The 27,690-nt window shown below is 49.6% G+C and overlaps 3 protein-coding genes across 3 annotated transcripts; 2 read left to right on the plus strand and 1 right to left on the minus strand.

Moving 5' to 3' along the window:
• The first annotated feature begins 3,698 nt into the window (after window positions 1–3,698).
• On the plus strand, window positions 3,699–18,949 carry LOC128303307 (protein expanded). The gene is made up of 5 exons (XM_053040221.1): window positions 3,699–3,790; window positions 5,484–5,629; window positions 11,392–11,471; window positions 11,542–15,295; window positions 16,467–18,949. Exons 1-5 carry the CDS (start codon window positions 3,699–3,701, stop codon window positions 17,063–17,065), a joined length of 4,671 nt encoding a protein of 1,556 aa, XP_052896181.1. The 3' UTR covers window positions 17,066–18,949.
• Window positions 18,950–19,319: 370 nt separating this feature from the next.
• Window positions 19,320–21,428, minus strand: LOC128303309 (neutral and basic amino acid transport protein rBAT-like). Its single transcript, XM_053040222.1, has 2 exons — window positions 20,869–21,428; window positions 19,320–20,788 (listed from the first exon to the last, which is right to left on the minus strand). Exons 1-2 carry the CDS (start codon window positions 21,426–21,428, stop codon window positions 19,420–19,422), a joined length of 1,929 nt encoding a protein of 642 aa, XP_052896182.1. The 3' UTR covers window positions 19,320–19,419.
• Window positions 21,429–25,504: 4,076 nt separating this feature from the next.
• LOC128304716 (mitochondrial basic amino acids transporter) lies at window positions 25,505–27,567 on the plus strand. The gene is made up of 3 exons (XM_053041928.1): window positions 25,505–25,560; window positions 26,277–26,741; window positions 26,815–27,567. Exons 1-3 carry the CDS (start codon window positions 25,527–25,529, stop codon window positions 27,510–27,512), a joined length of 1,197 nt encoding a protein of 398 aa, XP_052897888.1. The 5' UTR covers window positions 25,505–25,526; the 3' UTR covers window positions 27,513–27,567.
• Window positions 27,568–27,690: the final 123 nt, after the last annotated feature.

The raw sequence follows: 27,690 nt of genomic DNA on the forward strand, positions 1-27,690 counted from the left end.
TTTTCTTTGGCCTGGCTGTGGCCGGCACGACAGCGTATAACAGGTTGTTATTAGCATTAAGTCAATCGGCCGAATGTGGTACCCTGCCGATCACCGATCCTCCTCACCAATTCCATCCAAGTTGGCTTCGGTTTGGGCAAGAAAACAACAACGAGGGACAAGCCTTTGGGGCCACGCATCTCATCGTGATCGTCGTCGACATCTTTCGGTGCTACCGAGCTACACACACAGGGCTGACCGGGGCTGGCCAAAAAATGGCTACGAGGGTGAGCAGCGTGTGTGTGTGTGTGTGCGCGAGCGCGCGCGCGCGCGCCTGATTCATTTCTCTCTTTATCGCCTTCGGGCGGTCTTTCGAACGCTGCACTCCGGTCAGGTTTTCGCGAGCCCGGATGAAAACACGCTACAACAACGAAAACAAAAAAAAACACGGGGCCCGAAAACTTCCCTCTCGATAGGGGCCTGGACAAAAGCGATGGCCGGGCTCGAAATGGATGGCATGATGGCACCGCTGTGGGGTTGAATGTTCTTTTCTCCTGTCAGCATCCACCGGCCACGGTTTGCTCGAAGGGGGTAAGATCGGAAAACAGAAACCCCGGGGCCGGGCAGTGGAAGTTGGTCCCCACGGCACAAGAAATTCGGCACGCCCGAACACCCGGAGCCTGTTCGCCTGTTCACGTCATCCATCTCAAAGAGGGCTTTTTTTCGTATAGATATATATTTGGTATACTCTTCATGTACACGCCAAGAATGAGGAGCTGGTTTTTCTGGTTTCTTCTTCAATTCTGGAGGAGGACTTCTTGAGCCGGCTTGACTATCGGGGAAGAGAAGGGAAAGGAAAGGACCAACGTGGCCAAGTGTGTTGTTTTGGCGATTTTGGAAGTATCGCTTTTGCTTACAGATCGCGCCATGTTTTCGATTCTTCTTTGCGACGTTTGCGCGGTGCTATAATGGGGCTCAGGAGGCCATGGAAGAACGATTTAATTTTCCAATGCATTGGAAACAGGGCTATAATATTATGAATTTAGAAAGACATTAGAAATGTTTTTAAATGTTGTATATATTTTTCTCAATACGAATAAAAATAACACACCTTTTGCGGTTCTAAGCTTACCAAACTTTCTGGTCCTGGAATTGAATGCTGGCCATTGAGCCATTGTGCCAAATAACGAAACATAAAAATCGACCAAGAGAAAAATCCGAAAACACATAAAATCGCGGTTTCTGAACGTTCGGAGGCCGGTTCGGTCCTTCAACGGTTGGGGGGGGGAGGGCACAGTAGGTAGCTTTGGGACGACAAGAGTAACCAAAAACTCGAACGGAAAGCCCAAGACAGGAAGCTGTTTTGCCACAAAGCGCGTTAAGCGCTTTGCTTCCTGCTCGCACGCTTAAATCCCGTATTACGCGAACCCGGTCCCGAAACAAACGAACGATTTGTGCGACAGCTTAAGCGAGAAACCCCCATCGGAGGGCTGTGCGGCGTACGGGACCGAACAGGGGACTAGCGTGTTTTCCTTCCCGACCTCTCGCCAAACATATGTGCCCATCGAAAATGTTTCGTGCAAACGTCGCGAGACAGAATTATTTATTTTTATGGTGGAGCATTTTTTTTTGCTCCCGCCCGGACTTCATTTCCTTCGCCTTGGCTTTGTTGATGTTGTTTTGCGCGTTCGATTCGTTTGCGCGTCGCCACTTTTTGGCGCGGTTTGGAAACGAAAGCCCAAGCCCGCTCTCGAATCGTGTAGGGAACTCCCCCTCTCCCTCCCTTCCGCCCTTTCCCCTCTCGCCAACACTGTTTTTAGTGTACTTTTTGTTGGCCGTATTTTCAGGTTTCGTTTGTCTGTTTTGCTGTTTTTTTCTTTTATTTCTTTCTTGAGTATGTTTCGTTCGGGGCCATTTTTTTTTGTGTTCGTTCCCCATTCTGACTGTCCCAGGGGTGCTGTGTGTGTGCGTGTTTTGGTGTACTCTTCCTCTTTCTTCGATCCCCCTCTCTTTCTCTCTTGTTTCGATCAAACACCTCCCGGACTTGATGCGATCCCGATGTGTCCCGATTCGTACTCCCGCCATTTTAACTGCCAGACGGAGATCACGGCGAGATGCTTTCTCGCCTGCTGCTCGGTTTGTGGGGTTTTGTGGGGTGGACCCATTACTACCATCTCGATCCGCCCGGCATTCAGCATCCCTCCGAAGCATCCCTTGACGCTGACGAAGAATGTTTTCGAGCCGCGCGTTTTAAATCGCGTTCGCGAAACGTTCACGTCGCAGAAAGCCAGCACGAGCTTGGTGGAGCGAGCAAGCGAGGGACCCCGATCCGCCACAAGCGAACCCACAGGAGTAGCAACAACGCGGGCAACGAGACAGGACGATCATCGCAATGGTAGTGGTGGTGGAAAAAAAAAAGAGAAACGTCTGAACAAAACGGAACGAAACGGATCCACATTCCATCACCGGTTTTATAACCCGAAGGGATAAAGTAAGTATATACACGACGAAGACGGCGATGCTGTTGATGATGGAGTCGAAAGAAACCTCTTTGGAACTGGAGGACCGCAAGCCGGGCGAGGGATGCGGCGTTGGGACGTTGTTATGTTTTGGATCCGCACGCCAGAGGTGCGCACGAATAGGAAGCCCGGAATGAACGGGTCGCGTTTTCGGACAGTGGGCCATGCACATTTACCCAACGAGAGAGAGAGAGAGAGAGAGAGAGATACACCAAGGGGATGAAGTGCTTGGCAAGGGTTCGATCATTTAAATGGTGATGAGTCGGCGAGTGCCGTCCGGAGGAAGGTTAAGCAAACGGTTCGGTGATCCTCCTTTTAGGATCATCCAGCAACCTTCCTCCTTGTTCGCTTTCGTTCGTCGTCGATGGCTTTCAACCGTCAACCAGCTGGCGCGCATATCCCGGGGGGCTCTCACATTGTTGTTCAGCGAGGTTGCGTGATCTGTGAAGCTTTCCCGAAATTTCAAACCTCGCCACAGAGAATTCCTGGACTCCAATCGCCTGCCTTTTTTTTTTTTTTGAGAACCATTAACCGAGCGCGGGCTGAAGGAAGGAAGCCAGGTTAATATGGGTTTAACGAATTTTTTAACGATTTTCTGTTTTTTTTTTGGTTTTCGGTTTGCGCGAAGGAATATTCATTTACATCTGAGAGAATTTTTTTTTGGGGTTTAAACACACTCAGCTTAACAGCTGCTCAAAAAAGATGTAATTAAAAACGGTTGTCCAACTGAATGATACATTCCTATCAATTAAAGATCTTCTAATGCAACCTTCAGGAATCTTCCGAAAAGCAAAGCGAATTTCCTGTACAAGGCACGCAATGTCTAGGGAATCTGTCCACGGACACCCGTGGATGGAAAACTGCCTAATGACATTCCATCGCTTCTCACCATCGACTCGCACTTACAGCGACACGCAAACGCGAAGCAATCAATTTCAATGAGCAACAATGTTGCAAACCACGATCCACCACCACGGTGTTGCAGCGTTGCAACACTGTTGCATTCGTATGCATTTGCGGGAAAACGATTAGTGACGACCGGGGTTCAATTTTCACCATCCTGTTGGCTGGTCCATTTGGCAAACCCCGAAACTCCACCATCTTCCATACGCGATATACTAACCAGCGTTTTATCTCTTTCTTTCCTTTTTTTCGCAGGAAATATTTCGTAAAGGTTACTGCAGATGGTAACGATGCAGCATGCGAGCTTTTTGTACCGTCAGCGCACCCTTAGAGGTTTGCGCACCACCTTCCCGACCTCTACCTCCGGGTACCAGATTCCTAGCTTTAAAGTAAGTATTCCAATTTCCATGTGTAATAATACGGTGCGAGCTGAATAGAATTCAGCGCTTTGCGACTGACCAATTATGTGTAGCGGACGCCGTACAATGTTTGTGTGTGCGTTTTAGCGATACTGATTACTTTCCGTACCGTTGAAGGTCTTCGGTGTAGAGCATCGAGAACTTTAATGACCCTCGGCAAGGTCTGAAGAGGTTGAACACTTGTACGCGTCTCCCAATTCCCCACTCCAGGGTAAACCCCGTCGCGCAAGCTTAAGATGCTGCTGTTAATGTCTTCCATGTTGATTTTAAGCCCCATTTCCGAAAGTTGTATTTATTGAGCCACACGTGCGTATTGGCCCGGACGCGAAGGAAGGAATGCGGTCGTTACTGTATTCTATTTTCAGAAGTTGTTTTTTTTCCTATACATAGCACACCACAGAACCGGTGTGCCATAATAATCCGATTAAATTTCATGTTCACTTGAAAAAAAGCGGCGGCGAACACGTATTTCTCGGCGTGTCTCATTCTTCAGCTCAGCTGGCGAGAGAGATGCTTGCGGGTCCGTAATTTCCGTAATAGATTAAACATTCATACATCGCGCTGACCTTGGCACGATCGCCTCCGGGGGCGCGATTTGGTTGGCGCCAGACTTCCCAATTGTTTTGAAGCATTTAATTCGATCCTCCAAACAACGAAACATCCATCGTACCGTCGTTTTGGAAATTCCGTTGTCGAAATCGATCTGGGTGACCTTTAATTTGGTACCGACAAAAAGGGAAACAAAAAAACAAGAGCCGGAAGGACCTCGATACCATATCGTGTACCGTCTAGGAGAGTTACCTCCGCTCCAATGGTAGATGGCATTCCATTCTTTTGAGTGAGCCATGTATCCTAGCGTCAGTTGTTGCATCTTTTTTGTCTTCGCTCGAGAACGCACCTAATAATAATTCCATCTGCTTTATAAATCCGACAAACGGAGATGATACAGAAACGGACCCGCTTTTGGGTCCGTGTGTGTGTGTGCGTTTGGGTCCCTTCTATTTTCAACACCCGGCACACAAATATGTGACCCAAGCGGTGGAAGTTGCGTGCGCTGTGCTGTGGCCTCCTTTTTTCGGACGGCTTCGAGCACACCTTTTGCTTCATTTCACCGGCCGCACCATGCGAGAGGGCGGCCACTTGCCGGTGACGACAACGGCCACGACGCCCCTGCTCGCGGTATAATCGAATCAATTAAAATTCCATCTCAATGACCCCATTAAATTGACTATGACCATCATAAATCACCCACCCTACCGTTTAGTAAGAGAGCGGTGCCCCGAAAATTATATGATTTCTCTTAAATCTCGTTTCGAAGTTTGCCTCCTTTTTTTTTCGCTGGCCAGCAACGCACGTTAGCCCAACTTGATCGTTTTTTCTTTTTTTGGTTAGTGCGTGAACATTATGGACCATCGGGGTGATTTTGCTGTTAGCCTTTCTACTTTTACTTCTCTCTCCGCGACGGTCAACTCACCCTCCCTGTGTGCTCCCTTGTGCCGTTCTTTACTAACAAAACGTTGTCAGTAATCCACGCTTAGTACGCTTAGTTGAGGCGATTTCGGTTCTACACCTAATGTTATTTGGTAGTTTATTACATCTTCGCGTCTATTATTTGTAATGTTATGTTGGTCTCATTTTCTTGCTTTCCTTCTTTTTGTTTTAGATTATTGGGAACGCCGCAGCCACGCACACTCTACTTCCTAGTCGAAGCAAAAAGTCGCGTACGCGAAGTATACGCACAAACATGCCATCACTTCTCCAAGCAAGGCATGCTGGACACGGAGCTGTTTGGGCTGGCCGTACTAATAGGTAAGTTGGCAAAAGCAAAGGCACCAGCACCCCACCATCGTCAAACTTCAGACGGGGAGAATTGGGAGGCAAGGTTCAAGAGCGTCCCAACGATAATTAATCGTTTCTCAAAGCGAAGCTTACAAACGAAGGGACCCAGAATTGGCTGGAACCCCCCCGGGGAAGAAAAGTGAGCTAATAGAAAGAAACCAACGTCCTCTGCGAACGTGTCCTGGGCGCTGGTTTGGAAGGGAAAATCAACCTCCATTCAGCCGGTACACTCCGAAACGTTCGGATGACTCGTAGCTCGTAATCGGGAACACACGAAAAAAAAAAACGGCTGGCTGCAAGGTGCTATTTTTTCTTCTCCTGCTTTTGTGCTTTTTTTTATTTTACATTTTTGGGGGATGGGGGGGGGGGAGGATTGGGGTGACCACATGAACACATTCCATGCCAACACTATCGTTTCACATCATCCCATCAACCCACATTCCGATGCTGCTGATGATGATGACGATCTCCCCGGGCAGTTTACGATTTTTGAAAGACGCTGGCATTCTGAGCGAGAGAGGCGAGTCCCGATTGGAGCCATTGTTTTGGGAACCTATTGTGGTTAGGCACCGTTGCCTGTCTGGTTTCAAAGGCCCCTGGGCTTGTCCCCCCCCCCCCCCCCTCGGGGGGGCAACCGTTCCGATCGATTTCGTTGCGCCTTCGATGTCATAAAATTTGATATCTCTCGCTGCCATTAATTAAAAATCTCCAAAACGAAAGCCGTGTCAGACGTGGAGCGCAAAAGTTGCTCGCAGGTGATCGCAAGCGGGCCTGCTTGCAACAGATATGTAGGAAAAAATCGTTTGATTCCTTGGGGACTTTGAAGAAGTTTTCTTCATCATGAGGTTGAGAAGACAATGCAAAAACAAGCATTTTATTCTCTGGATGTTTTTAGACGTCTTAAAGATTTTCGCATGGAAAGACAAATTGTGCTACGACTTCATAAGTAATTGGTTTCAATAATGCTTTTTGTTCCACTAAATCTAACCATAGCAGCCAGAACCCCAAACACGCTAAATATGGCAGTTCAGAATCGAACATTTAAGCAACAGCCAGCAAGAATCTCCCGCGCGCAGCTTCCAGCAGAGATGATAGTGATGGGCTGGGTTGCGAATAGGGTGTAGGGCCAAGGAGCGGGCTTCCTCTCGCGAAGAAGGCAAAATAAAGAACAATAAAACTGATTGCGCCTGGCAAAGGAAACTCACACACCGACACAGACCCTCGAAACGAACACGCTCTTTTCCAAGAGAAACCGGCGCAGGAGGCAAGCGAGCTACCTGAATTACTGAAACACGCGTCTTATGTCTTTCTGAAGCCTACTAAAATGAAATTCCTCGTGCCTTGTTTTCCGCTACTTCTCTTCCACTATTGCGCTCCCCGGTGTCTCCGAGTCCCTCTCTCTCTCTCTCACTCTCTTCCCTCCCCAACCATACCCATGTACAGCGGAAAATGTCTTCTTTTCCCTGTTTTCCATTTCTTTTTCCTTCCATCCACGAGATCACTCTTCGATCGCGCTCTTCCTCGCGTCTCTTCTTGCGTGATCGCGCGCGCGCGTTTTTTTTTTTTTTGTTGCTTTTACTCCCAATTCTTCGTCTTCCACTGCTGTGCTTGGAACCAGAAAAGGGACTCCAATGGGTACGGACCCCATCGTACAATGCGCGCGGTACGACGATTCCCGCCGAAACACGCCACACCAAGCAGCAGCAAGCAGGGGCGACGCCAAAAAGAAAATTCTTCATCCCACCAATGCGCCTCCCATCCTCCCCACGCCTTTTTTTCCCGCATCCGCTCACCCGAAGCCTAGGGTTGCCCCCAACTCCAAAAGGCCCGCATTCGCGATTCAATTCCCTTTGCCTGTTCGACCGCGGCCCGCTGCACAGCATCCACAGCATCCCCCGAATACTACTATACATCGTTATCTGCATACCTTTAGTGTGTGTGGCAAGGGGTGGTGGAAACAAAAATGCTTTTCCATGTGTATGTGTTTGTGAGTATCGTGCGCAGCAACGTCGTAATATTCCTTTTACCAACGCTGCCTCCTCTTCTTTCTCCTGTGGCTATTTTTTTCCTTCTTTCTTCGGCCTGCTGAGGGCAGCTAATGTCCCTGGACAGGTTTGCTGTCCGAATGGCGGTGAAGACGACGACGACGACGACAACGACGACAACCAAGAGACCAGTGTGCGCAGCATCACAGCCAACGTCAAGCGCGTTTTCTCTTTCGTGCTCACTAAGCGATCATGGCATGCCTTGTTGCCCGGGCCTGCCATTCCTTCCGTGCGTTCGTCTCCTTTCCGTGCGTTCAAGTCTCCTGCCGATCTCGATTTTTCAAAACCCTCCGTCTCTTTTGGGCTCTGGATCATGCTGTTTAAACCACCGCGTGTTTCGGGTTCGAGCCGTTCCGACTCTCCGTACATGTGTGTTTGTCTGTTTTTTTTTTATAAAGTTCCCTGCTCTTTTTACCATGCTGGTTTATGCTCCCGAAGATGCTGTGTGTTTTCACAAAAAATTCACAAAAATGAATGCCTCCCCAAAGTGTCAAATTTTTTGTCTATTTATTGTGCACATAAAAATGCTTTTCAAAAATTAATTTTGCTTCACTCACACATTCCCAGTACGTTTGCAGTGGACAATCACAAAGAGCAATAAAATTGCCAAATGAAATATTAATCAACTTACGGACCGGCCACAATACATCACCCGCTGCCTGCGCATATATTTTGTCCATGGTTGTCGAATTTCTATATTCGACGTAAAGTTTACCCCGAATGCCAAACAAAATTCTGAAGAAAGCAACTGAACGATCGCCAAAAACAAGAAGAACAAAAAGCCTCCCAAACAGACAACCACACCATGGCCGCGAGACGATTGATGATGAAGGCATTCCAAAGGGGACAGGCATTTTGGTGTCCACTCGCGGGTTTCCCCTTTTTGCGCGCGGTTTGCGGGAATCGAAACTGCGATTTACATAATCGATTTGTATTTGTCATCATCAATTTTGCTTTCGGACATTGATTTTTCCATTCTTTCGGGTTAAGTGTGTCCGTTCTTTCGTTTTGTGTTTGGGCTGTGTGTTCACTGCACTGCAAGGTTCGTCGCTTGTCGTTGATGTCTTTTGAACGATGGCAACAAGCGACGAACTTATTACTTCCCGGGAAAGGGCTATCGCGAATCCATCGAGACCAAAGGCTAGCTAAGAAAAATGACACATTTAAAAGCAAATCTCGCTCGAAGAAGAGAACATTGCTTAATATTAATTAATTCAATATAATTTAAACAGCCTCAATAAAATCGTAACTAAGACACACAATAAAGCTAAAAGATTTCCAAACGTTAAATTAAAAAAAAAGACGATGACGTAAAGCTTTTATAAACATCACCCGAAACATGACACTACCAGGTCAGGTCAACCGAATCACAGCGACCCGAAACAGCGACAACACCTCGTCCACTCTCTTACGCAATGAGTCTGTCTCAAAAATGTCACCGCGAAGCGAAGCAGTATGGACTGCGGCCGATAGTTTAACACCTTTCTTTTCCGTTTGGGAGATATTTTTAGGCAGCCAAAGTGATACGCGTTGTTGTAGTCCTTCTTAAACAGAATGTGGTTCAATGCGGGGTGTTTTTTTTTTTTGTTATCGAAGATTGGGCCGTTGTTTTCGCGGCTTTGATCGTGTGGCACAAGACGCGCATCACACGTGAGCCGAAAGTTCAACTCGCGGGCAAAATGGCTGCCACATGGACTTGGGTGCTGGGGGTATCGATCGCGTGATCACGGTGAGTGGCCGCGGGGACTCACCGCACGCTCGTCCACTGGATTGACCGTACGTCTGCGGCTGTGGCCGGCATGAAATCCGTAGCCCATAAACGCCTGCCGAGCAGCCTCTTTCTCGAAAGAGAGTCGATCAAAGTTGCGAAGCTTTCGCGGGTACGATCAATGATCTTGCCTGTGTGTGTGTGTGTATGACTGTGAAGGGATAGAGAGGGGGGAGGGCGGAGGGAAGCTACGCCGGTTGAAGCTCTTTACTTTCTGCGGCATGCGGTATCTGTTTGCCACCCGTAGCCACACCGCGCCAAAACCCTTCACTTCATTGCTTTCGATTCACTGCCATCATCGCATAACCCTCTTCCATCCGTGGTCTCACGTTTAGCGACGACGACACGACAACCCCCCGAACGGGTGACGATCGTGGCGCACGGAAACGGATGAAGAAGACGAACGAAACTAAACAAAAAAAAACTGGAATTTCCTCCCAAGGCACCGTTTCCCGACTCCCGCGAACACTTCGGTGGGGGGAGGGAGGGTTCCGCTCGTTCGCGCTTCCACGCAAAGTGTCGCATTCCCGCATTCTCCTCCGCAGCGTTGTGGCATTCATTCAGCGCGGCCGGTTGATCCGAATTCCAGCGTATTCCTCCATCTCGCGCAATGCGCCCAACCCAACTAGCTCACGAAAAGACCAGCTCACCCACCCCCCCTTTTGCCACCGTCACGGGGTTGGTTCGGAATTCATTCCGATGAACCGATTCGATTCGATTCAAAACTCGATCCCCCCCTTTCTGTTTTGCGCTGGGTGGTGGTGAGTGTGTGTGTGTTGTATACGTTCCGCGAACTCTAAATGGCATCCGGACCCAGCTGGGACTTTGCTGTGTGCGTCCGTCGGTCGATCGTAGGCCTTTTTTTTGCCATTCCATGCTGCAACCTGATCGAACAAATACCGGGATTTGTCCAGCGTTTATTTCGATCGCTTTCGAGTTGCAGTTATCACAACATTTGGCTTTAAAAAATTGAGACTTTTAAATGAGTGACTAAGAAAACATTTTTCACACTTCAATAAGCAAAATTGTGTTCGATTAGATATTGGTCTATAACAGAACATTTCACTTCAATCGAACCTTTAGTAATAGAGTCTTGAAGCAAAACTTCAAACGTTGGATTTTAAACTAACAACATTTGTTGGAGGCTTCTCTAAACTACCCTCAAAGCAACGGAGAAAGGGTAAAAAGGTAGGAAAGCAATTGAAGAAACCAAAACTCATTACTTGAGCATAATCAAGAGTCAAAGCTCTCCGGTTTTCTCGCATTATCTTCGCATTGAGGAGGAGAAATGTGGCTTAACAGGGTTGTCGTTCCGCTGCCACCACATCCCAGCACAGTACTGTGGCCATCGACGGGGCCCTTCCAGTCATCGCATACTTCAATCGATTGGAATTCATTCCCTCATCTCCGATCGATGACTTCATCGGATCATTGAATCTTTCGCTGCCTTCTTCTCGCGCAACACACATCGTGCACTTGACCCTTTCCGTGTAGTTGTCTGACGAACTGGGCAGGGCAAGATCGACCATATGGCATGCGTCACACCACCGGCCACAAATCATTCACCGGAGTAGACGGTTGGCGCCGGTAATACGGCGCCATGCGTGCATTCGGTGACAATTAGGTGGATTGTTGCAATTGTTCGCAGTAAATGAAGCCCCATTAGGGCACGTTCCCGGAAACTCCCCATCGCAGAACTTCCACCAGGGGTTTTACGCTAACGAACGGCAATGAATTAATGGCAGCGAAAAACCTTGACCGCTTGCTTCCATAAAGGGCCCGAATATGGAGCCGTCTACGATCGCGTAGCGTTTTTTTTTTTAGGAGTTGTTGCCTGGGGGCCTTTTTTAAATATCGCATCTAACGTCGACCTTGCGGAAAATGATTTGATCGGTTTTGTTTTCCATATCTCTCCACAGATGGCGAGTACCTGTTCGCCGATCCCGAGAGCAAACTGTCCAAGTACGGACCAAAAAGCTGGCGTTCCTCGCACACTCATGTAAGTAACGCGCTGCTTTGCGTGCTTTGGCCTCCACAGATCGATACTGAAGACTTTCCTTTTCCTTCAGGGCCTGGACGCCAACGGGAAACCTCTCCTGGAGCTACACTTTCGCGTGCAGTTCTACATCGAGAGTCCGCTTATGCTGCGTGATGAAGTCTCACGGCACAACTACTATCTGCAGCTGAAGTACAACGCGGTCAACCGGGACCTGCCGAAGGAGTGCTCCGAGCAGAGTCTGCTGCTGCTCGGTGGGCTTTCGTTGCAGGCCGATCTCGGGGACAGCGTGCCGGAGGATGCAGGAACACCATTACCCGCCGCACCATCGGTGAAATCCATCGCAACGTCCACCGCTACCGTGCCGGGGCAATCCACCGCCAGTGCCGGACCGAATGGGGGTGTTGTTGGGGTGGTGGCCATTAACACCGGTAGCATTACTGGCAGTAGTAGCAGCACTAGCAGCAGTAGTAACAGCAGTACCACCAGCAACAGCAGTGCCACCAGCAACAACTCCAGCACCACGTCAGCCTCTTCGCCTAATCCTTCGGGTGGTTCTTCATCGGCGTCGTCCACATCGACGGCACCATCATCATCCCCCGCTGTGGCCGGCGCCATTTTGAATGCTTCCGTCGTTGGTACATCCTCCACAGCAAACGAGGGTGGAAGCGGTGCTGGTAGCGGATCTCCCTCGGTGGAATATTTCCGCCCGGACGAATACCTCAATCCGGCGCTCCGTTCAGCCTGGGGCATCTCGGCCGTCACCACGTGCCACCGGGAAAACCGTGGCCTTTCGCGGGCCGATGCCGAAACGCACTACATCCGCGAGGCGTGCAACCTGAACGAAGCGATCAACGCGCACATCTTCCGCATGAAGCAGTCGAAGAACGAGACCGGTCACGGTACGGTGTCGCTCAGCATCTACGCCAAGGGCATCCGGATTGCTACGGACGGTAGCTCGACGGCCACCACCTTCCACTGGCCGCACATTGGCAAGCTGAGCTTCGATCGGAAAAAGTTCGAGATCCGGTCCGGCGACAGCAAGATCACGCTCTACTCCACCAACGACGACAAGAACAAGATGATACTGGCACTGTGCCGCGAGACGCATCAGTTCTCGATGAAGATCGCACCACGGCTGACGGAGGCGATCAAGCGCGAGGAGGAGGAAAGCAGCTGCATCCACGGCTATCCGTATCTGTACTCGCGCGCCTTGAACCTCCCTTACAAGAGCAAAAGCGATCAGCGCATCTCGGTAATCTCGAGTACGAGCTCCAACACCACCTCGGGCATCGTGAGTGACCGCGTCCATTCGGAGGACGAGCTGGAGATCATGATCAATACACCGCCGACGGCAACGCTCGCCGCACCCTCGACGGAAAGTCTCGCCCTGGCGCATCTACTCGACTGCCCGAGTGTGTCCCGCCAGACGTCGTCCGTTGGGCAGGTATCCTTGAAGGAGCTGGAGGGTACGTTCGCGGCCCTTTCCGTCGGCCGACCGACGAACCTGTGTGCCGCCAACAGTAACAGCGCGAGCAGCGATAATGGTAGCGTCGAGGGCAAACCGGACCGCCCTGGGAAGGACTGTGATTCGTCACCTTCCTCGCAGCACAATATCGGATCGCAGTGTTCGTCGACCTGCAGCACCGTTGTGGTGGCCACGGATTGTCTCAGTCTGCCGCAAAGTTCGACCGCAACCAGCACCACGACGCTGAGCAATGGGGCGGTAGGACAGTCGACGATAAGTCCCGACCGCCGGCAAACGTCCACCTGCAGCAGCTTGGTGTTGGGCTTTAGCCACACGGCGCAGAACAGTACGCTGAGTGTGGCGACCAGCACCTGTCTGGAGCATGACATCAACGAGGAGGAGGAAGAATCGCACTCCGGGGTGTACACGATCGCGCACGTACCGCCGACCGAAACGAGTGGCGTGTACACGATGAACAGCAGCGAACTCACGGGCCAGTCGTCGGAGATCGCGGAGTCGGAATCGCACGAAAGCTCCCACTACGGGAGCTTCCAGCCGTGCCGGAGCGAGATGGCGGATCCGCTGGAACCGGTCGATTCGGTCGATGGGGATTATCATCGGCCGCGGCTCGACAGTGGCCTGAACAGCGAGTTCCGGATGCGGTCGGACTCGAACGTGAGTGCGGCGGGATCGTTCCGTGGCGATGGTAGCGATCCGACGGACAACAAGCATTCCCTGCTGAGTGCCGAAGAGTTGACCGATTTGATCGTCGGTCGCGGGACGTACCCATCGCGCAAAACCGTCAGCCACACGCTCGATTCGGACTGTGACTACGTGACGCTGCCGCTTCCGCTCGAGGGTGAAAGTTACCTGCAGGGCAGCGAAGACACGGCTCCCACCGAGGACGAGTACGACGACGAGGTGCTACCGCCGGCCCCCCCAAAACGCATCGACAGCAACATGGCGGCCACGGTCGGTCCGTCGCGACCACCGCAGCTACTGCAGCAGGTGGAACCACCGGCTGGTGGTGGAGCACCACCACCACCACCACCGTACAACGCGCATCACGAAACGACCGGACTGCGGGGTCCGGACATTCGGGCACAGGCCACCCCGGACCCGGAAGCGCCCGCGATCCCACTGCGTGATCCACCGCCCTACCCCCAGAAACCGATCGCGATGCGCAAGAGTCCGGTGATGCCGGTGATGACACCCATCCTAACGGCTGCCCCCGTGTCGGAGGAAGTGCCGGCCAGGTTTATCACAACCCGGCCACAGATCAACATCCTGAAGGCGCATGCCAGCGTCGTGGGGGAAACGCCGAAGCCGAGCTACGCCGCCCCGACCGTCAACAACATTGGCAACCTCTCGCAGGCAACACCTCCGCCACCGCCCCCACCCGTACCGTCGGGTGCGGTCGGCATGCCGGCGTACAATTTGCATGCCAACCACCAAGCCATAACCTCGCCACCGCCACCGTACCCGGAGATGCCGAAACCGCCCCAACATCGGACGACCGCCTGCGTGCTGCTGCCCGTCATCAAACCCCGCCAATACCACCCACCACCTCCGCCAACGATCCCGCGGCAACCGCCACCGCCCCCGCCACCGCACTCGCTGGCCACGGTTTACACGAGCCAGCTGGCGCGGTCGCAGATCGAGCTGTACCAGCAGCAGCTGTACAGTGACGTGGACTACGTGATCTACCCGATACAGGACCCGTCCATCAGCCAGCAGGAGTACCTGGACGCGAAGCAGGGCTCCATCCTGGCGGCCATGGCCCAGAGTCCGCCACCGCCGCCCTACCTCGCCTACCACACCGTGCGGGCCCACAACCGGAGCTGGGATGCGTGCAAAAACCATGCGATCTATCGCAGCACGCCCTACCTGTCGATGGCGCTCTCGTCCAACTCCCGGTACGCCTCGACCCAGAACCTCTCCGACACGTACGTCCAGCTCCCGGGCGCCTACTCCCCGCTGTACAGTCCCTCGGTCGCGAGTCTCTGCTCCTCGTACGAGCCTCCACCACCGCCGCCGCTGCGTCCACGGCCGATGGTGTCCGCCAAGGTGGGCACCTCCGCCCTGCCGTCGAACGGTGGCCATATGTCGACCGGTCCATCGCCCGCCCTGTTTGCGCGGTCCCGCTCGGACGACAACATCCTCAACTCGATCGAAAGCACACCGAAGATACGGCGCCATCCGCCACCGCCGCCACCACCGCCATACGAAAGCAAGAAAGCCATCCGCAAGCCACCGCTTCCGCTACCGACGCCGCCATCGCCGATGGAGAAGATCCTGCCGAAACCACCGGTTGCCATCCCGTCGCCGGTTGCGTTCAATCCCGAACGTCCACCGGAAGGTAAGTCTAGCCAGGTCGGCTGTTATAATTGTTTGGCCTAACACATAGATCGCGCTAGAAGATTTATATCCAGACCATATTTCGTTTCTACCAACCTTCAATCGAGCTCTGTCTACATTTGACAGCACTCGGGCCATAACCTAATGAGCTAGAGCATTATGTGTGACGCAACTTTTGTGCTTTGAGTAATCATGAAAAAGAAGGAATTTCGCGGGATGATAAAATATTGGTTTTTTAAGGGTAAAAATGCAGTCGAAGCCAAAAATTGGTTTGATGAAGAGTTTTTGGCCACTGTTCCACCAAAATCAACCATCAAATATTTTGTATGTTAAATTTAAATGTGGTAAAATGAGCCCAGGGGACGGTGAACACAGTGGACGCTCACAAGTGCTGGATATAGAAAAAAACATTTAAAAAAATGCACAAAATTATTTAATTCAACCGTAACGTGAACTTGATCGAGATAGCTGACACCCTAAAGATGTCTAAGGAACGTGTTGGACATATCGTTCACGAGTATTTGCATATGAGAAAGCTCTGGCTGGCTGGAAAGCAAAATGGCTGGTGCAGCGTTTGGAGCTGTTTAAGCGAAATAAATACGAGTTTTTGCGTCAATATGTTACCATGGATGAGTCTTGGCTTCTCCACTTCACTCCACAGTCCAATAGACAGTCATCCGAGTGGACTGGGCCCAATTTCCTCAGCGACTACTATATCAAGTCATTGGTGCGTTTGAAGGACGAAATCGCCAAAAAACGGCCGTATTTACAGAGAAAAAAAATTTTGCTTCACCAAGGCTACAAATTGCTTCACCACCCACCGTATTTCGTAGATCTGGCTACCAGTGACTAATTCCTTTTTCTCAGATCTCAAAAGGATGTACTCTGAGAAGAAATATTACTCGAATGAAGAGGTGATCGCCGAAACTGAGGCCTTTCTTGAGGCAATTGACAAATGCTCCTACAAAAATAGTAACCAAAAATTGAAAACCGGCTATAATCGGAGTAACACCTTTGAAGAGATGTATATTGAATAACAAAAATAATTTTGCAAAAGAAAAGTGTTTTACTGTCTTAGGCCCAACAATTATCAGCCCACTTGTTAACATTGCCCAACGCTGTAACGCTGCAACATGTGCTAACCGATTCTGGGGTTTTTTTTCTTTTTTTAGTGCCAGCCAAACCAACACCACCGAAACCGAGCGGTCCAAGCGCTAAGCTGCAGGCACAGATCAAGAAGCAATATCCCGACTTTGACATGAGCACGGTGGCATCGATGACGGACCCGTCGCCGAACGATCACACCTCGATCGACATCAAGACACTGCGCGAGAAGAGCAAAAATCTCGACCTCCCGCTTATATCGGCGCTCATGCACGATCGATCGCTGCTTAGGCAGACGCGCGCCTTCGTCCTGCCGAAGCACCCGAAAACGAATGGGTCCCTCGGTATGCAGAAGGGTGTATCGGGCGGTACCGGCGGTACAGTGCCGGGTACGGCCACCATCAACGGGGAATCGCCGAACGGCAACGGTGGCTCACCGCCCGGTAGCAATCCATCGTCCAAAGCGAAGTATCCCGTGTCCGGACTGTCGACAACGCAGCTGGCCAAACCCCGCAAGACATCCGCCAGCCATCGACATCCGAACGACAAGCTGCCCCCGCTGCCGGGTCAAACGGGTCCAACGGCTGAGGGCAACAACTACGTCATGGATCCAACGCCGACACCGATCAAACAGAAAAGCTTCAGCTCCTCCCAACCCAGTGCCTGATGAGGAGTAGGACGGCATTTCTTTCTCCCACCGACCACCATCTCTCTGCAAATGCTATTATGGCCTAGCCCATATTTTCAGGCAAATCTTCACTCTGGATGCAGTATTTGTAGTATTTATATTCGTTCGCCATCACTATTTATCCCCTAGGCTACTGGCCCTAGGTTAGTGTCTTTTCCGAGACATCTTCAAACGCGGCACTCACTTTCACCGTAATGAGCTCGGGTTGCATAATGGGGCGTCGTGAAGGTAGAAAAAGGAAACAGAAATCGGAAAAACTACTGTAGGACTGTGGACGTGCGCGGTATGTTCGGCAAATTACTCAGGATTATTAATCTCGTTTTCTTCGTTTAGTACTTTTTAATTTTGATTATTCACGCGTAGAGAGCGTAATGCGGAATGCGAGTAAGGAACGCGTCTCCGTATCGTACTTTGTTTTTATAAAACTTTTAGCGGTAGTATTTTAACTATGTGTACTGTAAATAGAATAGAAGGAACCGTAAAAAAACACAAACACACAAATGGGAAGACGAATCCGTTCTGCTGTGGTTGTATGACGTGTTTGTGTGTGGAATGGTAAAAATAAAAATAGTTAGACAGGTGCCAAGGTTCGGATCGAACGGAATACGTTGCCAGAAAATGGAAGCATATCCAAAATAATGTTACACAAAGCAAACGGCAGACAGGTAGGTGTGAAGAGGTGAAAGCGCATAAGCAAAAAGGCAGTCTCTTAAGTACTAACTTTTACGGAGAACAAGACTAATTTAGTGCCTAGAGAGAACAAAAGAAAAACAAGCGGACTGATCTTGCTATCTATCGGATGTAAAAGGAAAAAGGGAAAAACGAATCGTAAAAAACAACCGTGATCAAATTTTACTGAGAAAGGAAAAAAAGTAATGAAACACAAACATTGCAACAACATTAGAAAAAATGCAAAATTAAATCATTTTTGCTTATGTTTTCGTACGTTTATTATCCATCTAAAATGAAAAGGGTTCTAATTTATCCAGGTCTCACTATTATGTTGTTTTTCTGTTTTTATTTTCATTTATAATATTTTGTCGAAAATATTGCATACCTTTTTTTGGCATTAGTTTATCAAAATTAGTACATCGAATTGTTTTAGCTCTTTTTTTTTTGTAAAACGAAACAAAAAAATTAACACAGAGCTACAGCTGCTCGATACATTTACATTTAGATATTTAGTACTCGCTTTATGTTTTGCTCAAATATGCCAACGTATGGTTGGCCTTCATTTTTACAAACAAAAAAAAACTTGGTTTTTGGAAAAGAAAAAGTCGATGAAAACGAATGTATAAATAGGTTTGAATTTCTTTGGTTTTTTTTTTTTTTGGTATGAGGGAACACATAACACACAGTTGCAAAACTATAAACCCGAACTCTCGCACTCGGGAACATGCGCGAAGGAAAAGAAACAGGAGCCAGGAGCGTTGTGCGGTTCGATCGTATATAAGAACTTGTTAAGTGACTAGCGGTACTACTGATAGGTTTTAATAGCTATTTAATCGTGTTTTTTTTTTCTTCTGTTTTCACGTACACGTGCACGGTCCGCTCCCAACACACCTAGGATTGGGAACGCTTCCCAACGCCGGGAGGAGCGCATTTAGGTTTAGGCAAGCAAACGGGCAACTCTCTCTCTCTCTTACCGGTTCGGTTAGCTTCTTCATCCATTCCTAAAAGGCAGATTTGGTTGTTAGGGCGTTAGATAGTTAGACGATACGAGTTAGGGAGGTTCGGATATAGAGAAATATAAATATATATCACGTGGCGCCAGCTTAACAGCACCCGCACATCGAACTCTTCTTCATCGACAAACGTTGCGAGTCAAGATCGGGGTTTTGGGTGCGTTCGTGGTGTTACAGGGCAGGCTTCGTTTTTAATTGTCAAACTATTCAGTTTGTTTTTTTTATTAACAAACTTCCATTTATAATATTAATTATTAATAATATTTTTATGTTTAGATAGGCAACCAGCAAATGAAAATAAAATCTAGAGATCTAATGAAACAATACAATTCAACATGGACGCGCACTCTTTCATTGCTTAACCTGGGTTTCCCAGAGACACTGATGACAACTCCGGGACGACTCCGGGATGACTCCGTCCGTTTGCGCTATGCCAGGGATGGGGAAGAAGGGGGTGGAAGGTGGGACGGGCGGTTACTGTGGTAACCATTTTGTAACATTCAAAGGACCAAGAAGCAGCTCGCACTCGAGAAGCGGAGGGATCTGCAAAGCGTACAGAGGCGTGTTAGTCTTCCACTCAACCTGTAACTACATCCTGCTCATAAAGAATTCCTACCAATTTCCGTTCCAATTTTCCAGTTGGCCATTTTATTTGTGCAGCTTCACCACTATCGTTTCCAGTGGATTGATTTCGAAACGATCAAAGTAGACGCGCTCGTGCTTGAGCGAAGATCCGGCAATGATTTCTCCACTGTAAAACATGGCGGTCAGGTCGAGCGATACCCGCTTCTGACCCAGGTTGGCAATCGTGGCAAAGGAGTTTCGTCGCGGGTACCATCGCTGGATGACGAGAATTTCGTTCTGGTTCGACTTGATGTCCGTGTTCGGTAGCGTTTTTTCCTCTTTGACGACCGCATTCAGGTAGATCGAGGGTGATCGTTTGCGAAGGGCGATCGCCTCAATCACGTAATCCAGATGGTGCAGCGAGGCGGAAGCACTGCGTGGTAACCACGGCAGCGAACCACGGCTTGTGAACTGATTCTGCGCACTGTCCCACACCATCGTGGCTAGGTGGTGCAGATGTTGCGTATCGACGTGCTCACCCTTCGGATCGTTCGCATCCTCGAGCGATATCTCATCGCCGTAGAAGATGCTGGGCGTGCCGGGAAGCGTCAGTTCCATCAGGGTGGCCGCGAGTGTCGCGTTCGGACTGAGGCCCGATGCAAGTCTACGCTCCGACACGCTTCCCAGGCTCCAGTGTATCCACGGATGATCGACTCCACGCAGCAGACGACGTTGTATGGCATCCTGCACAGTGGATGCAATCCCATCCGTACCATTGCTCACATCCAGATACACATCGACCAGATCCACCTTGGACAGCACATCGCGCACCACACCCTCCGGTAGCTGCTGCACAAACTTCTGTCCCACCATCAGTATGCGATCGGGGCCCAGCAGATACTTCCACTCCTTCACGTTCTCCACCAGCAGTGGATCGTCGGCAAAGTGTTCCAGTCCCTTAACGTAGAACCCATCCACACCGGTGCGGGTCAGCCAGAAGCGGAGCACGTCCGAGATGACCGTACCGTCGCCCTTGGTCGCAACCGAGCGCGACAGTCGCAAGAACTCACTCGTGACCATATCGCCATCGGTGCGATTCGGCAGCCGATCGACATCGATCGTCGGTGGACTAAGACGCTCCAGGAAGGGATGTATCGGGAGATCGAGCACTAGCGATATGTTGCGCTCGTGTAGGGTGGCCGCCAATTTCTGAATGTCCTCCACCTTGCCGAGCACTTCGTCCACGTCCAGCAGCGAAGTAACCTCCTGGAAGTGGTCCGGATAGTGCTTCGATGGGAAGATCGAGTTCAACCGAACCGCTGCAATTCCGAGCGTTTTGAAGTACTCCGCACGCCCAATCAAACCCCGAATGTCCCCGAGTCCATCGTCGTTAGTGTCCTGGAAACTGGCGGGAAATACTTCGTAGAACACGGATCCCTTGTACCACGTTGCCCTGGAACGGGAAGGTTTAAATCGTGATTAATTTGCCAAATTAAAATGCCAAACGGGGGCGTTCAGGTCGAACACACTTACGGTGGATTGCAGGATTTGGGCAGGGTAGCGATCATGGCCACCACGATAGCGACCATCGCAACGATCAGCGCCAGAAACACGAAGAACGTACACTTCCGTATCAGGGGCCAGTTCCAGTGCACGAAGCCGGGCATATCCTTCGTGACGGCGATACCCAAGCTAGCGGCATGGTGCATCGAACCGTCCTGGCTAGCCTTTACGACGTCACTCTTCTTGCGCAGATGTTGATAGGTGTTGTGGCTGAACAGATTGCCGGCCCCAGCACCGACCGGTGCCACCATCCCGATGCCCGAGCTGCCGGAGGAACTGCTCGTTTCGGCAGCCTGGTCATCGTCGCCCGTAACCGAATCGCGGACATGGTTGTCCGTCGCGTTGCCCATGCTCGGTGTTAGGGGGTGCGAAAAATCCAACGGTGGGCTCGGTGTCTCCGGGAGCAACAAACACGTGGAGGCGTCCTCCTCCGGCAGAAACGTCGACACCGAGGGTGAGGTTGTCAATGACTCCGGTAACAGATCCGCCCCAAGTAGGGTAGGATCGGTAGATATTTGCAGGTGATTCATTTTTCTTTTCACTCGCACACTTGTATCTAGCGTCAGCAATACGTAACGATTCTACCACACACTGCACAACGAAAGTGAGGAAAGCGTTCTTTTTTTAATGTTCACTCTAACACACTCAAGGCACCGATGGCACAGTTTTCAGATGCCGAATTTTCATTAACAGATTTGCTTCACAGCTTATCTACGTCGCAATATGTCGTCTGTGGCACTACACGCTTTGATGGTAAGACCGCAGTGAGCTATTCTTACGGCGCTCGCTCACTCGGGGTATGTTTCCCGTCGCACATATGTCAATCTAACGATGGTCCCACAATACCAATACGCGAATCAATTGCACAACCGCCCGTTAGCTCCGTTCCGTTCTCGGCGATCACACCCCCGGCTAGCGCACAATCAATTAGCGTCTATTAACGCCAATCAGCGCGTTTGGATGCGGTTGCCATTAACAACCAGCAACAGCAACAGCAGTATAAAATCAAAAACTGTCCCACCACACGCTTCACTTACCAAATTGCAACCCGATTTAGACTTGCCACCAGTCTGCTGTCAGTCGGCCGAGCGAATAATATCACCGCTAGGGGATGACCTTCCTTGCTGAGGGGGGGTGAATGAGATGTACTCGTAATGTTTTCCTTCGCAAGTGAGGAAAATTTTGACAGCACGGGAAACTCACTCACGATGAGCGCCATTCGTGGTGGCGTGTGCGCAAGCGCGTGGAAAAGCGGAAAATTACCCCAAACAGCACGGCACATATGGAAGCGACAGGGTGATTCGTGAGAAAAAATTTCTTTAAGGAAAACAAGTTATCTCCCTTTTATTCAATAGCAGGATATTATTTATTTAAAATGAGAAATACTTGAGAAATTGGAATATTCAAAGAAAGCCAAAAATAATTTGCCTTTTTTAAGAAAAATCGAGGCAAAAATAAACACCTATGGTTTCGAATTAAATTTGATTTTTCAGTTTCTGATTTCTAAATTATCCCTAACGGATTCATTTGGCCTTTCGAATTTATCATTTGGAACATCTCTGTGCCTTTGTGTCTTTGATTTCCCAAGGGAGTTCCGTGGCTACGTAGCTGTTTGTCTTCCTTCCTACTTCACTGATCACTGATACTCTCTCATATTTTTAATATTATTAATAAATGACACTATATTGACTAATGATATTGACTAAATTGGACTAATTATAAGTTTAAATAAGTAATATCTATTAACCACAGAGCTGTGTTTGAATAAGAATCTGTCAGTTTTAAACCGATTGACTGATGTACTTCCGGAATTAACTTTCAAAATGACATCTATATGACGTAGGAATTTTGCCATTTGACTTACTAGTTTCTTAGACCTGGATGCTAATTTAAAGAACAGTTTCAACAATAGAATCGAATAAGAAAGAATGTATCAAGATCTACCGCGAACAAAGTTAGCTTGAATTTTTTTATCGACAGATCGGCATGTTCCTCTTAACACTTCTTAGTATGCACTGAACCAATAAACGATCGCTAGGAACCCGATGCCCCGCATTACAGGTTGCACTCAACTGCATGTCATGTGCAAGTTCAAAGTGCATTGAAATAACTGTCTGATCGAATCACTCCTTCTTCGCTCTTATCGCCACGTCGCATCTCAATACATTTCCAGACAGCTGTAGATGTCGAAACATTTGTGCTCCATGTGCGCCGCACTAGACCAAGCCAACAAATGAACCGTGCGCTGTGGTGTTACAATGTACGCACAGGACGTACTTTTGCGTTAAAACTACGCAATTTAACGGGAAGCTTCTGACGAAAGAGATGTTGTGAAATAGGCTTGAAGGTACGGAGAAAAGCTGTACCAAAGCAACCGTAACCATGCACGGAAAACAATCGGAATTGTTTTGTTTGTCGTGCTGGAATTCGTTCCAAAAACCAAATAGCAAACCAAACTGCTACGAACCGATTCCACATTGGCACAGGGATGATCGATAACCTTCATTTGAAGTTCAAAGATTGCCCCCAAGATGTTACGAGCGTCATACGCTTTAATGAACGGGAGCAGTGGAAGGTTCTTTTGTACGGGATAATCCTGCATAATTTCGGGTGTGTCGTGCATGTGCCAAAGCGCAAATATGGTACTCACTTTTGGCTGTTACTACTTCGCTGTAACAGCGTCGCACCGGTGAGCTATTAGCGAACCGATGCGACGCATCCGGCCAAACCAACTCCCGAAGGCTTATCAGAGTGATAAGTACATCCGAGCGGTTCTGGCTACTGCTGGTACGATCGTCTTCGGTCTACGAGTGTATAGCTGCCTCGCTGATATAGTCTAGACCGAGGCTCCACTGCCCGAGTCAATGCGACTGATCAAACAGTCAAATCCGGAAGGTATTACTGTGTGCACTGTCCGCGAGTTCACGTTTACGGGTCTGGAAGTTTACATCTGTGGAGGGCGATTGTAAGGCATTGTGGTTGTTGGAAAGCCATTTCCTTACACAATTTCCATCGTTCATCACCTGTATAGTCCGGCCAATTCAATGTAGTTCGTGTTTTTAGTGCATCATACAAAAGAAAGAGAAAACATTAGTGAAACACTACGTGAAGCGTGAAATTCCAAGGAGCTCGAACGATCGAGGCCTTCGGCAAACTAAGCAGTTCACCAAAGTTATCTGCAAGGACAATACGCATCCTCACTGGTTTAGTGTGTCTGAAGTAGTGGAGTGTCTTAGCAGACAATCGGTACTATCTGCTCAAGAATGCTAGTGCTCAAATACGACAACTTCGTTCCGATACCAATCATAGACAGCTCATGACACAGAGTGTCACCTTAGTGACAGCAAGTTTCGTAGTTTAAGGCACCCATCGACACATCATTTGGTAAGTAGTGCGACGCGTACCAACTTACAGTGTGCAATGTGGCATTGGTGTAAAGAACGCCGGAAGCTTTCGTACCGGACTGCGGGGAACCAGCAAGATTACCAGCCCGGTTTGAATCGCAATTCCTCACCGCTTATCAGTGCCACGCGTAGTAACGAAGGTTATAAAGTGCCAGTGTGAATTCTTCGCGACATGCTTACAAACCATGTACATTCAAAGATGGAAGAAAGATCCACTTTTACACCTTCCCGATGAGGTAGCTTAGAGGAACTGAATTTTCTATACTGAGAAAACGATCTTGAGGACATCTTAGGTCCTGGAAACTTCTCTTCTGTTCTCTAACCGAACGAATATTTACGCAAATCACCGTACTATCTGAGGGCAAGAGGTCACGTTGGGAGGAGTCCAAAATATTCCATTCATACCGCTTACCATCTCTAAACTGTCCAAGACCAAAAACAAACAGCCAGAACCAGAACTATCAGAGCCCCAGAGTCAACACACCCCTTCACATGACGCGCGGGGTAAGAACGGTTTGAAGTACGTGCCATGTGCGTTTAACGGAGTACAATTTGTTAAACAAGCTCAATCAGGAAGTGTTTGGCGGTGGACACCAAGAGGAAAGGAAATCAGACCCACACAGAACCTGTAGAAGATGCTGGGAGGTTATCAATAGACACACTCCCAGCTCCGCCTCATGTACACGTACATCACAAGAGGGACACAGTGCAATCAGTGTCCCGCAATAACAACAACAACAGCAAACCAGCCAATCGCACCAACGAGCAGGAGTCTCGAGGCGTCAGGATGCGATTATAATGTACGGTCGTACCAACTACAAATATTTGTACCGAACGAACAGTGCAAAACCGAAACTCGTTATCAACTACGAAAAAGAAAAATGCTGATTGTCCCGTTGTTATATTATTTGCGTTTTATTTGTTTTCATTAAAAATGCTTTCCCTCTCCATTTGATTATTTTTCTCTTCTTTTTGTTTGGCAGATCGCCATCCAACATCTGCAGGCTGATCGTAGCTGAACTGAGGTGTTATCACAGTTCAACGACTAAGCGGAGCGTATAACGATACATTACATTCGTTCGCTGCACACGTTCTTTACTGCAATACTTCTTCTGCCTATCGGGCAGGGGTTCTTAGAACACTTACCTATTGCTACTCTGTTGCGCCATCTAGCGTCCTTTGCCTGCACTAGAGCCCGTCTCTTCTCCCCAGTTAGTCAATCCGATGGCTTTAGACTTTGCTGCTGGTTGTTTAGGAGGTAAGTTTTCCATCCCAAAGCGTGTCCTACCTCTCTCACCCCTGTTCATCTTCCCCTCTATGGGGTGGCACGTGCTCTTATCCCAAAGGGCACTGGGTGCCACACTCCTATCTGGCGTGATGTTCACGTTTTCGTCAGACGACTTTGATAGCGATGTGTACCAACGTACCCGGACGCAACCGTTTTTCAGTTCACATTTTTCGGAAGTTTTACAAGTAAAGGAACAAACAAAGACACATAACATCGGGCTCGGGTGATGTTGACCACGATGACGACCTGGTAGGTCAACGTTGCTATCACCGCAACGGTTTAGACACCGCTGATAATGTTGACTCCCCGGTCCCGGCACCCAGAAAGCGTTTTGATAGGGGACTTTTACTGTTGATCATTATAATACATTACCTCTTCAAGCCCCGTTGCCCATTATCACTTTCACCCGAACCGGATTCCTTATGATGCTGGGTCGCAAACAAGGCTCACGTCCAAGTAGAAAACACATTCCATACCCCCTGCAAACGACCAGGGCGACATATCGCTACAGTGCGATCGGTCGATCGATACCCTTGTTTCTCAATAATGCTGACCGATCGATCGGCATTATGCGATTGTGCCCCTCTTGATGGAATGGAATTGGAGGCTGTTGATGTTGATGATGTGATAAGAGGGCGGACGACGCTACTACAATCTTGCACCCATCTCTACCTTCTTGCTTTAAGGTTGTGCCGGCGTTATCGTTGGATTTCCGTTCGATACGGTGAAGGTGCATCTGCAGACGCAAAACCATAAGAATCCGATGTACCGCGGCACGGTCGACTGCTTCCGGAAGATCATCGTGCGCGAGGGCGTTCATGGACTGTACCGGGGGATGTCCAGCCCGATGGCGGGCGTTGCCGTGGTGAATGCGATCGTGTTTGGTGTGTACGGAAACATACAGCGACGCACCACCAATCCGGACTCGCTGTACTCGCACTTCCTGGCGGGAACGGCCGCTGGCTTAGCGCAAAGTCTCGTCTGCTCACCGATGGAGCTAATCAAAACGCGCCTCCAGCTGCAGGATAATCTGCCGCGCGGTGCGGAACGGTTTAGTGGACCGGTGGATTGTACCCGAAGCATCTGGCGCCGGGAAGGTGCTCGGGGAATTTTCCGTGGACTGGGCATAACGGCAGCACGTGATATGCCGGGTAGGTTCTGCAATGCGTTCTTCAGCGCTCCTGCATTCTAATCTCTAAAATATTCCCATTTTATTACTCGCAGGATTCTCCAGCTATTTCGTAGCTTACGAGTATATGGTAAGGCGCGTTGTGGATCCATCACCGTTCGTTATCCTGATGGCTGGTGGACTTGCCGGTACCTTCTCCTGGCTCGTAACCTTCCCAATCGATGTCGTCAAATCGCGCCTTCAAGCGGACGGCATCGCCGGAAAGCCTCAGTACAGTGGGCTGGTCGATTGCGTAAGGAAAAGCCACGCCGCCGAAGGTCTTGCCTTCTTGTCCCGGGGGCTCGCGTCAACGTTACTGCGTGCATTCCCAATGAATGCCGTCTGCTTCCTGGTCGTATCGTACACGATGAAACTGTTCGACGATCCTAACCTCACGAGCGTAGTCGAACTGGGAGCGAGTGCAGCCGCAACGGTTGAACCGCCGCTACTGCTCGTTCCCACAGTCACCGGTGCTCCAATGCTTCAAACAACCTCTACAACCGGCCACAAACGGATAGCGCACGATCACGATAGCCACCTGCTTAACATCAAGCAAAACACCTACCGCTTCCTGCGTTCACTCGGGGCGTTCAGTGAGGCAGTCTGCTGTGCGGAGATGGGAGAACTGGCGGACGATCTGTACGATAGCAACTCGGACGAGCGGTTAGGGGCAAACTACGCCAAGCTGAACGAACTGCTGCTCAGCACAGACCCGGAGGACACTAGCAATCGTTACCCATTTTTAGGCGACTGAATGTCCTGTCCCAAAGACGACATCCTGTGCCTGTTTCCGTTCCGTTTTGGTTGGAAAAGCCCACCAAAGACTTGTGTACAAAGAAAACCCTAGACTAATTGTTGCCGATGGGAACACCGTGTTTGCAAATATATGTTTGTATTTTTTTTATTTAAATGCTATCAAAACCGCAAACCGT

This window comes from Anopheles moucheti, chromosome 3 (genome assembly GCF_943734755.1).
Source record: "Anopheles moucheti chromosome 3, idAnoMoucSN_F20_07, whole genome shotgun sequence".
NCBI classification, from domain to species: domain Eukaryota; kingdom Metazoa; phylum Arthropoda; class Insecta; order Diptera; family Culicidae; genus Anopheles; species Anopheles moucheti.

Bases quoted from the DNA above. Each gene is read 5' to 3' on its own strand.
- LOC128303309 (XM_053040222.1), bottom strand. From the start codon at position 21,428: ATGAATCACCTGCAAATATCTACCGATCCTACCCTACTTGGGGCGGAT. The intron at 20,789-20,868 runs GTAAGTGTGTTC...TTCCCGTTCCAG, and splicing joins CCCAAATCCTGCAATCCACC to GGCAACGTGGTACAAGGGAT.
- LOC128303307 (XM_053040221.1), top strand. From the start codon at position 3,699: ATGCGAGCTTTTTGTACCGTCAGCGCACCCTTAGAGGTTTGCGCACCA. The intron at 11,472-11,541 runs GTAAGTAACGCG...CTTTTCCTTCAG, and splicing joins GGCGTTCCTCGCACACTCAT to GGCCTGGACGCCAACGGGAA. The intron at 15,296-16,466 runs GTAAGTCTAGCC...TTCTTTTTTTAG, and splicing joins TCCCGAACGTCCACCGGAAG to TGCCAGCCAAACCAACACCA.
- LOC128304716 (XM_053041928.1), top strand. From the start codon at position 25,527: ATGGCTTTAGACTTTGCTGCTGGTTGTTTAGGAG. The intron at 25,561-26,276 runs GTAAGTTTTCCA...TCTTGCTTTAAG, and splicing joins TGCTGCTGGTTGTTTAGGAG to GTTGTGCCGGCGTTATCGTT. The intron at 26,742-26,814 runs GTAGGTTCTGCA...TATTACTCGCAG, and splicing joins GGCAGCACGTGATATGCCGG to GATTCTCCAGCTATTTCGTA.